The 17537-nt window shown below is 40.0% G+C and overlaps 1 protein-coding gene across 1 annotated transcript in view; it reads left to right on the top strand.

The window, feature by feature from the left end:
• Nucleotides 1-17537, top strand: part of kif19 (kinesin family member 19) — a 64296-nt gene that overhangs the window by 32008 nt on the left and 14751 nt on the right. Inside the window, exons 3-6 of the mRNA XM_079846193.1 lie at nt 6723-6833; nt 6992-7079; nt 9172-9308; nt 13659-13784. Of these exons, the coding sequence (XP_079702319.1) occupies nt 6723-6833; nt 6992-7079; nt 9172-9308; nt 13659-13784 (462 nt within the window). The remainder of the gene's footprint in view (nt 1-6722; nt 6834-6991; nt 7080-9171; nt 9309-13658; nt 13785-17537) is intronic.

The following is a 17537-nucleotide window of genomic DNA, read 5'->3' as shown; positions in this document are numbered from 1 at the left end:
GTCAGACACGTTGAAGAGATGCTGATAATTATAATCATGGCTTTTGTCAAACATTTGAACAATAGACCTTATTCAGAGCAGTGCCAGCCGCCATGACAGATATAAAAGCGAGGCTGTGAGGGATATGTTGACCGTGTTTTCAATGGCATCCATCCTAGATCACTTCTAATTTTTCACAGCTCATGTTGTCTGGAGTTTTTTGTCTAAAAAAAAAATGAAATGTCTTGGAAAGATTGAGAAGATTTTTGCAGTGTTTTGTCAGCAGAACAATCCAAAAACACAGTAAATAACAGTACAAACCACTAAAGAGATGTATATCTATCCCTCACAGCCTCGCTTTCATGCACGTTAAAAATGATGATGCCGCTTCTGAGAAAAAGGTCTATATTAAGAAGCATTTATTTTCTGAACGACGCCAGTAGAAAGAATCACATTAAGTATAAAACATTCTCTTCTTTTATGGAGTACACGGAATCTGACCTCAGATTTTGGGGTTAGGGAGTCAACACAGTTCATTGAGTCCAGTGTCGGTTTGACAAAAAGGAATTTTTAGTATCTGTATCCGTCCTGCAGGAGCCCACACAAGCCCCACCTCGTTTATGATACATTACGACCACTGCTGTGTTTTAATCACTTGGATGGATCCCAATATTCACCTCCCTTTGCTGCTAATCTTCACCCCGTGGTTAATTGGTAACTCAATCCACCTGGATGACTTGGACTGTCGCCCCCAAACGACCGTGCCTTTCTTTGTGCTTATTTAAATAACACCATATTGCTAATTGATTTCATGTCGGTGCATTAGCAGGCTGTTGCAGAGACCCTGGCTGATCTTTGACGCCATTTAATATTTTACGATCACACTCCGCTTTTAATTTTAGCACCCTTCATTCATTCACGCACGGCTCGTTTTGTTTTTGTGCACCGACTCGGTGAAACCTTTCATACGAGCAGATGTGCTTGTTTCAGATAAGTGCGCTTCAGCATCATCTACAATGGCTAGCGCTGCCTTCTCAAACAAATGGGGGATAATTTGATTGCCATTTCATAAAGTATTGTGCACTGTAATGATGCCTGAAGGCTTTATGAACGTATAAATAAGTAAGTGGACTAGTCGAGCAGTTAATGTCGGGCCAGGTGAATGCCCTCTGTCCTTTATGCGGGTGGAAACCAAAGATGGCTTTTCCGAATAACCTGCAGCCCTTTAACGGGGCCTCTTTTGTTCACTCCTTTATTGCAGTGAGACTGAGAGGACAGACCTCAGGAACAGACTGCTGGTTTCAGATGGTTGACCAGTGATTCTCATCAGTCACGGACAGGCTTGGGTTTTCGCCAGCATTGGGACACAATTTAACAAGATTTGAGCTTTTTTTAGACAAGTTTTGTTTTTTTAAATGGATGATTTAAGATTTACAAACCTAAATCTCCCAAATTTTGTTGGTCAGAGGTTGCTTTTTTATTGTTTTGAATTAGGAATTATGTTTCGGATGTTCCACAAATCACAATGTCCAAATAAAAAACAGACAGTGGGCAATTGTTGGCACAAAGCTATAAAATAAATGTGGATTGCTCATTTTGTATTTGTAAGAAATGCTATTTTTTGTTAAAGGGTTACTTTAGCGATTAGCATTAAGCTTTGTATCAGTAGAAACCCGGTAGTATATTTGAATGATGGTGCCCCCCCCCCCCACACACACACACACTCCCTCATATCTCCCTGAGACTAGAGATTTATGTATTTTATGTCTGCAAAAAAGCCTCCGATGACGCAAATGTCAATATGCGTCATCTGAGGCTTTTTTTGTCCAGAGGCTAAAGACTACAGCCAGTAGTAGGAGTTAGTTCCGTATGTTTTCAACCCGCCCATAGGGACAGAATGTAAAATGAGCACAGCCGATCGGGCATTGATAACGGAGCGGTGCGGAGCAAAGCGAGCGTTTTCAATGAATTCCTATGAAAGTTAAGCTCCCATAGGCATGAACTGAAAACGCACCAGACTGGACACGCACCGTGAATGAATGAACGACAATGCGGCCATGAATGAATGCCCGTGCGGCCGTGCTCATTTTAGTTTCGTAAAGAATTAGCGCCAATTTGGGGGCGGGTTGCTTGAATTGTGGGTTCAAGAAAAATTCCTTGTGTGTGCAAGCACACTTGGCAATAAAGCTCTTTCTGATTCTGATTAGCCTATTACTCTTATTGAAAAACACAACACCAAAACGGTACAATGACAAAATCTCTTAAATAAGTGCTTTTATATTTCGCTTTGAAACCATATCTTCCACGATCATCTTGTCTGTCAGCTCTTCGCGCTCGTGATGAATGAAATCTGACTCCTGCTGCGTTTGTGCTGCGACTCTTGTTCGGCTCACACTGTATTGAGCAGACACGTTCATTTTTTTATTGTAGTGTCTCTTCTCTAACTGAACTAAATGATTTTATTACTATAAACTATCAAATTACTATCAAAATGACGGTGGGGTGGGGCAAGTGAAGTAACTGGTAGGCGTGGCTTGGGAGTGGCCTCTTAGGGCAGTGAAGCAAGTGCATTCTGGGAGTTGTTGTCTTTCATCCATATGAGCCAAAAATAAATTTTCTGGCTTTTCTCAGTCTAGAAGGCACCAACTTCTAAAATAATTTGCACATTTCTACTACATAAATTACCCAATTTAAATGCATATTCATCTTTCTAGCAGTGAAGTACTCCTTGAAAGTCTTGGTTCGTCTTATAGTCAGGGTCGTCTTATAGTCGGAACAGTATATAAAATTGGGTCATCAATAATGTGTGTATAAATGTGTGAGGTTTTCAACTACCTGATATTTCCTATACTTCATACCCTAGATAGGGTTAGCCTGTGCTCTCATCTCATACTTTCCTGTTTTCCTGCCAACTTTTATCTCTTAATTGAATGGTTGCTTAGCAGCAATCAAACGTCTTTTGGAAAGAACTCAGTGACAGTGGCTTGTCTTTTCCATTGGTCCTCATGGTACAGTGATTGTCATAGGGTTTATTTACACAGGTATGATTAAACCAAAGCACTCAGGGACTCCAGGCAGAAAAGTAATTAAAAGACCAGTGGAAGATGAATGTCTTTCTACCCTACGGTGCATGTGCCTGTTAAGTTTCATAACGACACCGAGCTTTTCATGTCTGAGGGTCTAACTATCTGTTAAAAATCATTGACCATTTTCACATCAACTCTATTAGACCGTTTATCCAGTGGTGACATTATATGAGAACATACAGTAGGTGTACAGTAATGGCCTTTATCAATAGCAGGGACCATTTCAGGTGAGTGGAACCTGATCAGTGACCCAGTACTGATTACAGTGCGTCATTCTCTCATGCCACGTAAACTATACTGGCACTGGTATCTTAAGAACATTAGGACTGGCCAAACTGCCACTCTACAGCTGTCACTGTGTGGATGATGAGATAACATAAACTCATGTACCATATGGCTGAGAGCACGATCACTGCACCCATCGTAAGTAAAACCCTCAGGAAAAACCGCACATGGTGCATGTATATCACGCATCTGACTCATGTGCTTTCATATTCTTGGAAGATGTTTCCTTAAGTGACATAGAAGACAGCGACTGGCAATAAGCTAAGTAGGGAGCTAAAGAAATGCGCAGATATACAGTACAGTGCAAACTACCATCCAAAAGTGTGGGGTCGGTTTTTGAAAGCAGTCTCTTTTGCTCACCAAGGTTGCATTTATTTAAACAAAATACAGTAAATGGAGTACAAATGTCAAATATTATTACAGTTCAAAATAACAGAGTTAAAAAGACTCGACCTGTCACAAGGAGAATCGCACCAAGGCGTAAACACGATGTTGGCATCCAAAAAGGTGTTTATTAAAGCGGATGTGCACATAAATATGGTTAAGAGAAATAAAACAGGTTATCAATAAAACCAGTCTAAAAACTAGAACTGTTATGTACCAAAACAGTACAACTTTCCCTCTTCATCTATTGAGGACAGTTACAGTGAGCTCAAAAAGCACTACAATAGGGTAGTGCAGGTATGATGTCACTTTGTAGGTTAGCGTCACGTTGGTTCCCTCGAGAAAAACCTAATAAGGATTTTCCCATAGGCTTTTGGATCATTGCTAAAAACAAGCTCTGTGATCTAGCCTAGAAATCTAGACGCACCCTAGCGGCAGAAAATGTATTTTGCCGCGAGTGTAGTCTAGCAACTCTAGGTAGACCTGAGAGCTGGAAAAACCAAACTCTGGTCAGGCCAATCACAGTGTGTGTAGAGTCGGTGGGCGGGCTTAACATAATGATGCACGTCACGGCAGAGTTGCGGAGGTTCTGCGTGCTACTCGTAAACAAAGAAGCTGACGAACTGCGGCCTTTTAAATCGGCTTTGGGCGCGACTCTGGAAGACTTGGAGTTAAGCTTTTATTTGAGAAAAGAACAAAGAACGCCACTGAAGTCATTCTTAAGAAAAGAAGATATGTTTGAAGTTTTGCCGACCGGATACGGCGAAAGTCTATCAACTAACGTTAGCTCGGCTTCACCTTCTTCTTTGCTCTGGTTGATTGTGGCGCTCATGGCGCTATCCAATTGCGTGCAGAGGGAATTTGAAAGACAACCGTTTATGCCGCCCCTCGGATTGAGCCCTGTCAATGGTGAGTTTCCAGACCCAACATCTTGATGTGGGTCAGGCTTGTCAGGCTATCTGTGATCAACAAAAGTTTATAATACTTGCACGTTTTGTCCATCAAGATCACAGTCTAAATGTAGTCGCCAGAAGTAAAAAGCTAAAAGGTATTCTATAAACGGACTACACCGCGTTCCTACGTATTCAGCTTCCAACAACTCTTCCAGTTTTTATCTAAAAACATTTTCCCAGACCGTTTGAGTTAGATTAGTTTATGAGCACAACTATAAGCATAATGAGGCTGTAAAAGCTGACTGAGCATATTTTTTCGGCGTGATGACGTTATCTCCCCGACAGCTTCTGTAGTTCATTTAGCCACTTGTTGGCAACCGCCTTTTTCAAGACACATAACGGTTTCAAAAAAGTGGGGTAATCCTGATGTATTTTATGTCGTAGAATAAAACATGAAAGTATCTTGAGCTTGTGTTCTCCAAAGACCTTATTTCAGCCATTTAACCAAAACCCCATTCAAAAAAACCATTGACTTCGGGACGGAGTATGGGGTCTCTGCGGAACAAAAGTGGGCGTTTCTAAACTTGAGGGTGTTTTCAAACTGATGGGTGTTGGTAAACCATGCAATGAAAATGATCCCCTTCACCCGACCCCACCCCTAAACCCTACCCACACTGTGACGTGGGCAAATCAGGCAACACAGTGAAAAATGGCCTCTGTTTATAGCCTTGCCCACTAATCTAGTAACTCCCATTACTATCCTACAGAGACCCATACTTGTCGGGACAAGGGAATGCCTACTCGCTTCTGTGTTTTGGCCTACAAAGTGATGTCATACCTGCATCACTCTATAACCTTGTTCAAATTCCCTCAAAAACCATGATCCGTCCTCCAATCCTCCTTCCATTATTGATGGCTGCCGTAAATACACATTTTCTAGCTTACTAATTGGAGCGTACCAAAAATAGATAAATAACAAAAATGCTCTTGCTTTACCATGATTAATAAATACACAAAATTATTAAGAATAAGAGTTAAAACAAGTCAGTAAGTACAATAAATAGGATAAAACCAACACATTTGCTCAAACATTTCCATAAATAGTTCAAATGAGCGCTCTCCTACAGTTTGTGCATTCTTTAAGGCCACTCCCACTCAAGAAATATAAAATAGTAAACCCCAAATGCATAGGAAATGTAAGAACACAGTAAAAACAGAGATGGAAGACAGCTTCAATGTCTCTCCATCACAAACTGTTTTCCCAACTTTTGAATGGTAGTGTATGTCTCTCTATCCCCGCGTTTGTCCTTGAAATAAACATAACATAAGATATAAATATAAAACTGTACATTGACAGTTTGTTCAATCCCTTGGACAAATGCAATGAGGCATGGCCTGTTTGTCCTTTTCACCTTTTCTCCACCTTTCTATCGTTCATTTCCTCACCCAGTCTTTTCTCCTTCCCCTGTTTGTAGAGAACGTCTGTTTGCATTGTGTGCCGCTGTAATTGGCCTCTTTTAAAAGTCAGATCTCCTCTGCTGCATTTAAATTGCAAGGCTTCAAAGAGAACGCTGTGTTTGTGTTTGAACGGGCCATCAAACGATACGGGTGTGTTTTCACGAGCCCCGATTGATTAAAACATTGGCTTCCAGATCCCGTAGGACTCTTGAAGCAACAAGATTGAGCGTTTTGGTTACATCTGGAACCATCCATGGGCTCCTTTGAATGGCGTTGACCTCCATCAGGACCATTTTTTTCCAAAATGTAGACGTGAAAATGGAAACTAAATTAGGTTTGGTGTCTTCCATCATGATGCCTGCTTTTAAGCCACTCTAGCTGTATCTTTCATGTGGACCCATTATGATATTTCTATTTAGAGGTGTTGTTAGGACACTCTGTGTCACTATAACCCAAGAAATGGCCTTAATGTGAGGTGATAGCTAGCTGTTATTACCAGTAAAGCATGTTGTCAGGTGGCGAGTAAAAGGCTAAAATGGTTTTGATATACACTCAGTATATGCAGGGCATATAAAAGCTTAAAACATGAAACCAGATGTAATACTCTTATTCATGTTTTTCTTGTCCTCCTTTTCAGATGGTGGTGTTAATGGACCCCATGGAAGATCCAGATGATATTCTCAGAGCTCATCGGTCCAGAGAGAAGACTTATATGTTTGATGTGGCCTTTGATTATTCCGCCACACAGGCAAGCCTGTTTTGTGTTTTATGTCTGTGTATGTTAGCAAGCACGTGTATATACAAATTTGAACATGCTTTCAAAAAGATCACGTCATTTGTGTATGCCTTTATGTGCATTTAGCTTCAGTTAAACATGTTTTAACGTTTTAAATGTATTTTCCTTAGGACGAGGTTTACAGATCCACCACTAAAGGCTTGATTGAAGGTCTCATATCAGGCTACAATGCCACAGTTTTTGCCTACGGACCCACAGGTCAGTACCAGGTCATACCTAGGGCTAAGCGATATTTATTTTTCACTATATATTCTATGTATAGAACAAGCGGCAACCTCCCACAGTTTCTCTTGAAGTCAATACGGAAGTGACTTAAACTGCAATTCACCGACTGGCCGCTAGGGACAGGCTCCAGAAGGGAGCAGAATCTCATTGAGCCCCATGTTAAAATGCCCAACTTTACAGCAGATTAAAACATGTTTACAGCCTGGTACAAATTGTGGTTTTGGTCTATATAGCTAATTTTGCTCTTTATGACAACTGTGAGTGGGTGAATTTTTTTATAACTCATTCGTTTACATTATATAAAGCCTTAAAGTTCTGCATAATAAAGGACGTGGCCACTTAAGTGACAGGTGGATAGCCATTTATCTGCTGTCTGTTAGTCATCGCGTCACCTCAGCTCCGCCCACGTCCCGCCTTTTTGCCCATTTTCTGTTAACTGGGAGTGACGCGCTGCCAAGATGTCAACGGCCAGCTTGTCCCTACTTTACGCTTCAAAACTGCTCTTCAGAATCCTATGGGTGACGTCACAGACACTACGTCTATATTTTCTTACAGTCTATGGTATAGAAACATCCTAACTCAGAATCTATTCTGGAAAGGGGGCGGAGAACAGCAGCTCATTTGATTTTAAAGGGACACACTAAAACTGTTTTTTACTCACACCCAAATAGAGGCAAATTGGACATGCTATAATAAATTATATGTGGGGTATTTTGAGCTGAAACTTTACAGACACATTCTGGGGATACCAGAGACTTATATTACATCTTTATTTATATAAATTTGACTTCGATTATTTTCCATGAATCGGTTCAAACCTCTGATTCAGTGATTTTGTTTGTGTACTGACTCAACTTGTGTACTGAGATATATTCAGGGAAGTGGCTGTTTTCATTTTTTTAATTTATTTTGATGGATAAATAAATAATTAAGTGGTTTATTAATATATTGTTATATTGGTGCATAAAAAAAAAATTTTTTAATCTGTTTCCAAGTAATATTGCCCGACTCTACACTCTCAAACACAACCAAACAACAGCAGAACATAGTGGATGTGGGAGTTTTTTTTTTACATTTTTTTATTTTTTATTCAGTAAAGTATATTTAAGTGTTATGTGAAACCACAGCCATGGCATGAACACATTGTTCTGTTTGCTGTATAAATGTGTGTGGGTATATCCCGAATATCTTTATGCCTGTCAATTAAGTTAAGCTACATTATGCCTGGTCTATTTCAAAAATAATAATAATATAAATAAAATAAATTTTATTGTTATTTTGTTCTTACCCTGAAATGACGTCCACGGTGGCCATATGGCCAAAGTAGTAAAAATCACAGACACCCGGGCACGACTAGGACACACAGATTATCACCCTGATCTTCTTTCCTCCTGCTTAAGGAACCGCTTCAATCAACAAAGTCTGATTCCACAAAAAGACCACTCTGCCAGTGCTAACTATAGCACATAATGATTTATTGATGTTTCCAAATATGCTTTTTATGTATTATGCTCACTGAATTCCATGACAGGTGTCAAGAACACATTAGTAGGTAATTTTTCACCCCGAAATACATTAAAGACCTTTTTATGCTCCTTTGAATTGAATTACAGTTCATTCCTGGAAAGCAGGATGCTCTATCGCATGCTCTAATCTGTCCTCAGAGTGACTCTGACTGACTGTTCCTGTCTGTGGCCGTGGCTATATAAAGCTGTGCTCAGCCTGACAGGGATAAAAGCCACCCGTAAACATTGTTTCACTCACTATGACTCATCTCACACCTGTGCCTTGTTTATGTCATGCTGATGAACATAAGCTAATTATCTACAATTATTTCACTTTTATGAAAAGAGACGTCGGCCTGTTCTGTGTCACAGACCCCATGAAAAAAAGATGCAACTAATTAATAATAGTCTATGTTTGATGTTTAAGCACATTTCATTTATTATGTTAAACAATTTTAGTATTATACTGGGTCACTATTTTATTTTATGATTTTTATATTATTTATTTTATTTTATGATGGTAAATTGTGCTCCTATTAAGCATATGTATGTGTGTACAGGTTGTGGGAAGACTTACACTATGCTGGGAACAGACCGAGAACCTGGTATCTATGTTCGCACATTAAACGACCTGTTCAAAGCCATCGAAGAAACCAGCGATGACATGCAGTACAGCGTTTCGATGTCCTACTTGGAGGTGAGATAAGCAGCCACTTGTTTTTTGCTCCAATATCACCTGGAGGTTCGATACAGTCACCCTACTCCCATGCTAAATAAATGCACATAATAAAGTAAATTGCCCTCATTCAGTTTTAAACATTTTAAAAAAGGGTAACGGCTTAAGTGTTATGTGATAAGATAATCATCAGGCCCGTGAGGAGCGACTGAAAGCACGTCTGTTTATCAGCTCTGTTTGCATGAGGGGGGGGTAATCTTGTCAGCTTAGCGACTATCTCAGCATCTTTGATTACGGTGATGTTGTATTGATACAAGAAAGCTTGTTCCCCCAGAGTTGTGATGGACTTGTTCAAAGTTTACTCAAAACAAATACATGCATCCATGAGCCCCAACTTGCTAGCCTAGAAACAAATCACTATGCTTTTATGTGACTGTCCAAAAAATGAATAGATCTATTATTGATGACTCTGACCTTATTTCATGTATTTATTCATGCAAGATCCATGTATCTGGTACCAAGTGTTTTACAATTGTCTCAAGTGCTGTGTCCTAACCAGACGCCACACTTTGTCACATTACGTGGACAGACTAAGGGCCAGATTGACTAAACAGGGTAAATTAGCTTGAGAGCGCAATTCCAAAAAAAACACAGATGGGAGTGGAAAGCAGAGCTGCCAACTCTCACGCGTTGGCCGTGAGACACACGCATTTGATTGGTTTCACACGCTCACATGCCACACCCCCAATTTCTCACGCTGAAGTGTCAACCCGGTTGGTCAAATGCCTGAAAGATGAGTTTATCTATAGATCTACCTGTTGAGCCACTCGCGATCGACTAGTTATGCTTTTGGTGAGGGGGTTCAAGATTAATGTGTAAATAAATATGGTGTAGTGCGACCAAAAGCTGCATTCCGTTTTGGGTTCTGACGAGAACGAGCCTGTAATGAGCGAAGCAGAGCGCTGTGACGCTCAGGGGTGCGTCATTAAAAAAAAAAAAACATCATGAAAGCGTCATTAGCTATGGTCGCAAGTTCCGTCGTTATAAGTGTAGTTAAACGAGTCGGTGTTTCCCGATACAAAGTTCCAACGAACGTTCGCAAACAGCATCGCAAAGCTGAGTGGTCGGAATGACAGCTCTCGACCTTTGGTTAGAAGCAGAGGTTCTTGTTTTCATGACATGTGGACTTAAATGTCCACTTTTAAACAAAACAACTCATAACGAAAATAAATAGTCAAGCAATGCGCACTGTTCACGCGAGCAGCTCATGACTGGCATCTCAGAGGGTTTCTGTTCAGAATGCTGCGCTTCATCACTGCATGTGCTTTCAGTTTAACGTGCATTTTTAGACTAATCCTGACTCCTGAGTGTTCCATTTAAGTTGCATACATTTCGTTCTTGCACTGGTGTTAAATTTGTAGCCATTTTGCACTTTGACAGCCCGTTTGAGATATAGGCTATATTTGAGTATTGTGTGTAATGATTCTGACAGTTTTTGCCATTGAAATGACTGGGAAAAAAGTGTCCCAATAACCATGAATTCACCCAATACTCTTTGAAATCATAATTACATTGCATTATGTTGCTTGAAACCCCAAATATTATAACATTCTTCATTAACAATTATTCAGTTATTTGTAACAATCTCATTGTAAAAGAAAAAAAAGTAGTTTCAATGTAGCTAGCTACTTTTTGATAGTAACTTGTAGTGTAGCTACTTTTTCAAAAAGGTAGCTTGAATGTAACGTAACTACTTAAATTAGTTTTTACTACAACACTTTTTTTTTTTTTTTAAGATCAGCCACAGCAAAAATAGTCGCACAACAGACAGAAGAGCAAAAGACAGGACAGACAGATTTTTCCTTTTTTCTTCCCTGTAAAAGTGTGTGTATGTATATGTATATGTATATATGTATATATATATGTATGTATGTATGTATGTATGTATGTATGTATGTATGTATGTATATTAGGGATATATATATATATATATATATATATATATATATATATATATATATATATATATATATATATATATATATATATATATATATATATATATATATATATATATATATATATATATATATATATATATATATATATATATATATATATATATTTATTTATTTATTAGGGCTGTCAAAAGATTAAAGTAATATATATATATATATATATATATATAATTAAATTTTTTTTCTATTTTTTTATTATATTTTTTTGCACGGCAAAATTTAGTTTTTTTGAAAAGTTGGCAGCTCTGGGAAAGGACTGCGCATGATCTACTGACAACACGCAAATAAAAAAAACACTTCTAATTTTTGCAATGACCAATTCAATCTACCAAGAGCAGTGTCAAATTAGCCGAATTAGCATCTGGTTTAAGATGTGCTTTTTGAGAGGTAAATAATGGCACAAACACCAGTAAATTGACTAGCACAAACCTTAAATGTTCACCTTGTATGATTCATTTAAATACTCGCCTCCCATACGTTTTTCCGCGTACAAACCAAAAATTGCTAAAAAATTGCATATGCAATAATGTCAGCCACAGAAATAACCCTTCAGCGCTAATTTTTCACTACGTATCTTTTAGTAAATCCTGACAGTAGTTTTTTAACGCCAAAACAGGGTTTGCACTGGCGCAAGCCGTTATAAATCTGACACTATGTTTTAAGCTATGAAACTTGTCACATTGTGCCTGGTTAGGACACACTGTAAAGGTTCAAGGAGATACGAAAAGAAAAGGACAGTCAGTCAACTGGGTTTCTACCAAAGACCAGAAGTGATGATTGAACACTGTGTGCTTGGATTTTGTTGCACTTTCACCATTGTAAAGGTGAAATAACACATTGTCAAGCATCAGTGTCAGACACTAGAGAAATGCTGCAGAACAGACTTTGACTGACAAAATGGGCAAGGAGACTGTCGAGAAAATATGTGAGACAGTGAGAGATGGAAAAAAAGACACTGAGAATTGTGATGCTCCGTCAGCTCAAATATGTGATCTCAAATGCATGCATCAGCTGTCAAAAACAGGAGCGCTGGGAGATAAAACTGCAAAAAATATTTACATTGAAGGAGGTACCCAAGTCATATGTAGAGACCAGAATATATAGACTTGAGATTGAGCTCTTTTGACTTAACCACCTTGCAACACCCTAGCAGCCACACAGCAACATGGCAATCACTCAGAATTCCTAGTAACTGCATAGCAATGCCTTGGGAGCAATTCACTACACTATAATGAAACATTTCAATTAAAATGATAATTTTATCAGAAAAATATTTTCAAATAAAACTGCATGCGCTCGCAGCCTCGCACACACACGCAAACTTGCTCAGGTAGCTTAACATACACACATAAACACAGAGAACTGTTTGACTTCTTTAGGTTAAAGGGGTGTTTGGGATGTGCAGACCTATGAGTAAGCCACTCCGTCCACACAGGGAAATAGCAACCTTCAGTAAATAGCACAATGCTCTCCTGTCCTCCGCTTTTCTTACACCTTGACATTAAAACTCCTGTTTACTTTGGGCCGTCCAAATGCTCAAGAGGATGCTTCCCTGGAGAGAACGCGTTTTTATTCTCGGCTTCTGTGGTTTAGGTTCCGACCTCCCAGTTTATCCTTTCGTTTTTTTTTCTCTTTCCGTCCATCTACATCTATAGCAGGTCTTCTACTCTTCCTCTGTCAATGGCTTCTTTTCATACCATCAGCGTCACCCTAAAATTATCACATGCTTACGGCACATCACAGTGACCTCACTGACAGTAATGAAATATTACGTTCGGGGCGACTTAATTTGAGAGCGTTTGAGGCGACCGCAGATGGCGCTCAGGATGTGGCCTTGTTCTAAACCGGGTTGAATGAAGCTTATTGAAATATACTGAAATATTAAATCCCACATTCCTCTCTCCACTAGCATCCTGAAAGTACTGTATATGACTGTTGATGCAACAGATTCTGGATTTTGATTGAATTAAACATTCAAATGTGTGGATTACTTAATTTATCTACACATTAGCGTTTTGGCGATGAAAACCTAATGTGGTAACTAGTTGACTTAACGAAAATGCGTCATTATCTCACTGTGTACCAAATGTTCAATAATTGACTGGTCTTTTGTCATTAATTCCTTTCAAATTTCACAAATTATAGCATTTCTCCTTGTGCTCTGGTGGTACAGCATGGTTCTATCAATGGAAAGGTCACAGATGGCACATTCTGATATTTATGCACGTCAAGTCAGCTCAGATAAAAGCATCTGTCAGATGCCTGAATGTAAATGTCAAGCGCATTAATGTTCATGCATAAACAATGGTGGTAATCTTGAAATCTAAGCGTGGTCTTTACTCTTGTATTCCAGATCTACAATGAGATGATAAGAGACTTGCTGAATCCATCATCTGGGTTCCTGGACCTGAGAGAGGACTCAAAGGGAGAGATACAGGTCGCAGGAATCACAGAGGTCTCCACTCTTAATGCAAGAGAGGTTAGTTGGACACATTATTGTGACCCCATGTTACTTTACAAGCATTTTGATAAATTATGTAACTTTTTAAATGTAAATACTGATTAGGGCTGGGCGGTATATCGAATTTGTTCAATATATCGATATATTTTTTAGTGGAGTACGCAAAATAAGCTGATGCAGGCAAGGTGCATGATACAATTTGTCCTATACATGACGCATGCTTTATATTAAGGGCTTCAAAATAATGACTTACCCATACCACCACACCTGTCCCTAACTTTACCCTTAAACTCACCCTTACCACCACACCTGTCCCTAACTTTACCCTTAAACTTACCCTTACCACCACATCTGTCCCTAACTTTACCCTTAAGCTCACCCATACCACCACACCTGTCCCTAACTTTACCCTTAAACTCACCCATACCACCACACCTGTCCCTAACTTTACCCTTAAACTCACCCATACCACCACACCTGTCCCTAACTTTACCCTTAAACTTATCCATACCACCACACCTGTCCCTAACTTTACCCTTAAGCTCACCCATACCACCACACCTGTCCCTAACTTTACCCTTAAACACACCCATACCACCACACCTGTCCCTAACTTTACCCTTAAACACACCCATACCACCACACCTGCCCCTAACTTTATCCTTAAACTTACCCATACCACCACACCTGTCCCTAACTTTACCCTTAAACTTACCCATACCACCACACCTGCCCCTAACTTTACCCTTAAACTTACCCATACCACCACACCTGTCCCTAACTTTACTCTTAAACTCACCCATACCACCACACCTGCCCCTAACTTTACCCTTAAACTCACCAATACCACCACACCTGTCCCTAACTTTACCCTTAAACTCACCCATACCACCACACCTGTCCCTAACTTTACCCTTAAACTCACCCATACCACCACACCTGTCCCTAATTTTACCCTTAAACTTACCCTTACCACCACACCTTTCCCTAACTTTACCCTTAAACTCACCCATACAACCACACCTGTCCCTAACTTTACCCTTTAACTTACCCTTACCACCACACCTGTCCCTAACTTTACCCTTAAACTTACCCATACCACCACACCTGTCCCTAACTTTACCCTTAAACTTACCCTTACCACCACACCTGTCCCTAACTTTACCCTTAAACTTACCCATACCACCACACCTGTCCCTAACTTTACCCTTAAACTTACCCTTACCACCACACCTGTCCCTAACTTTACCCTTAAACTCACTCATACCACCACACCTGTCCCTAACTTTACCCTTAAACTTACCCATACCACCACACCTGTCCCTAACTTTACCCTTAATCTTACCCATACCACCACACCTGCCCCTAACTTTACCCTTAAACTTACCCATACCACCACACCTGTCCCTAACTTTACCCTTAATCTTACCCATACCACCACAACTGTCCCTAACTTTACCCTTAATCTTACCCATACCACCACACCTGCCCCTAACTTTACCCTTAAACTTAACCATACCACCACACCTGTCCCTAACTTTACCCTTAAACTCACCCTTACAACAACACCTGTCCCTAACTTTACCCTTAAACTTACCCATACCACCACACCTGTCCCTAACTTTACCCTTAATCTTACCCATACCACCACACCTGTCCCTAACTTTACCCTTAATCTTACCCATACCACCACACCTGCCCCTAACTTTACCCTTAAACTTACCCATACCACCACACCTGTCCCTAACTTTACCCTTAATCTTACCCATACCACCACACCTGCCCCTAACTTTACCCTTAAACTCACCCATATAACCACACCTGTCCCTAACTTTACCCTTAAACTTACCCTTACAACCACACCTGTCCCTAACTTTACCCTTAAACTTACCCATACCACCACACCTGTCCCTAACTTTACCCTTAAACTCACCCATACAACCACACCTGTCCCTAACGTTACCCTTTAACTTACCCTTACCACCACACCTGTCCCTAACTTTACCCTTAAACTTACCCTTACAACCACACCTGTCCCTAACTTTACCCTTAAACTTACCCTTACCACCACACCTGTCCCTAACTTTACCCTTAAACTCACCCATACCACCACACCTGTCCCTAACTTTACCCTTAAACTTACCCATACCACCACACCTGTCCCTAACTTTACCCTTAATCTTACCCATACCACCACACCTGCCCCTAACTTTACCCTTAAACTTACCCATACCACCACACCTGCCCCTAACTTTACCCTTAAACTCACCCATACAACCACACCTGTCCCTAACTTTACCCTTAAACTTACCCTTACAACCACACCTGTCCCTAACTTTACCCTTAAACTTACCCATACCACCACACCTGTCCCTAACTTTACCCTTAATCTTACCCATACCACCACACCTGCCCCTAACTTTACCCTTAAACTTACCCATACCACCACACCTGCCCCTAACTTTACCCTTAAACTCACCCATACAACCACACCTGTCCCTAACTTTACCCTTAAACTCACCCATACCACCACACCTGTCCCTAACTTTACCCTTAAACTTACCCTTACAACCACACCTGTCCCTAACTTTACTCTTAAACTTACCCTTACAACTACACCTGTCCCTAACTTTACCCTTAAACTTACCCATACAACCACACCTGTCCCTAACTTTACCCTTAAACTTACCCTTACAACCACACCTGTCCCTAACTTTACCCTTAAACTTACCCATACCACCACACCTGTCCCTAACTTTACCCTTAAACTTACCCATACCACCACACCTGTCCCTAACTTTACCCTTAATCTTACCCATACCACCACACCTGCCCCTAACTTTACCCTTAAACTCACCCATACAACCACACCTGTCCCTAACATTACCCTTAAACTCACCCATACCACCACACCTGTCCCTAACTTTACCCTTAAACTTACCCTTACAACCACACCTGTCCCTAACTTTACCCTTAAACTTACCCATACAACCACACCTGTCTCTAACTTTACCCTTAAACTTACCCTTACAACCACACCTGTCCCTAACTTTACCCTTTAACTTACCCTTACCACCACACCTGTCCCTAACTTTACCCTTAAACTTACCCATACCACCACACCTGCCCCTAACTTTACCCTTAAACTTACCCATACCACCACACCTGCCCCTAACTTTACCCTTAAACTCACCCATACAACCACACCTGTCCCTAACTTTACCCTTAAACTCACCCATACCACCACACCTGTCCCTAACTTTACCCTTAAACTTACCCTTACAACCACACCTGTCCCTAACTTTACTCTTAAACTTACCCTTACAACCACACCTGTCCCTAACTTTACTCTTAAACTTACCCTTACCACCACACCTGTCCCTAACTTTACCCTTAATAATGAAATTAATACTCTGATACTTGGTCCTAATGAAGTAATATTTATGTTTTAAATAGTTCAATAGTTTCGGGTTAAGTAAAAAAAATTGTTCAGCAAGTTTGCGTTAAATTGATTAAAAGGGATAGTAAGGACATGTATAATGTTACAAATGTTTCAATTTAAAATAATTGCTGTAATTGCTTGAGCACTAAATCAGCATATTAGAATGATTTCTGCAGGATCATGTGACACTGAAGACTGGAGTAATGATGCTGAACATTTTGCCATCACAGGATATAAAACTAGAAAACAGCTATTTTAAATTGTAATAACATTTCACAATATTACTGTTTTTCCTGTATTTTTCATCCAATAACTGCAATCTTGGTTAC

This window comes from Gobio gobio, assembly GCF_949357685.1.
Source record: "Gobio gobio genome assembly, chromosome: 20".
In the NCBI taxonomy this organism is placed as follows: Eukaryota; Metazoa; Chordata; class Actinopteri; order Cypriniformes; family Gobionidae; genus Gobio; species Gobio gobio.
Note: the sequence above shows the minus strand (reverse complement) of the source record. Positions and strands in the feature narration are given on the sequence as shown.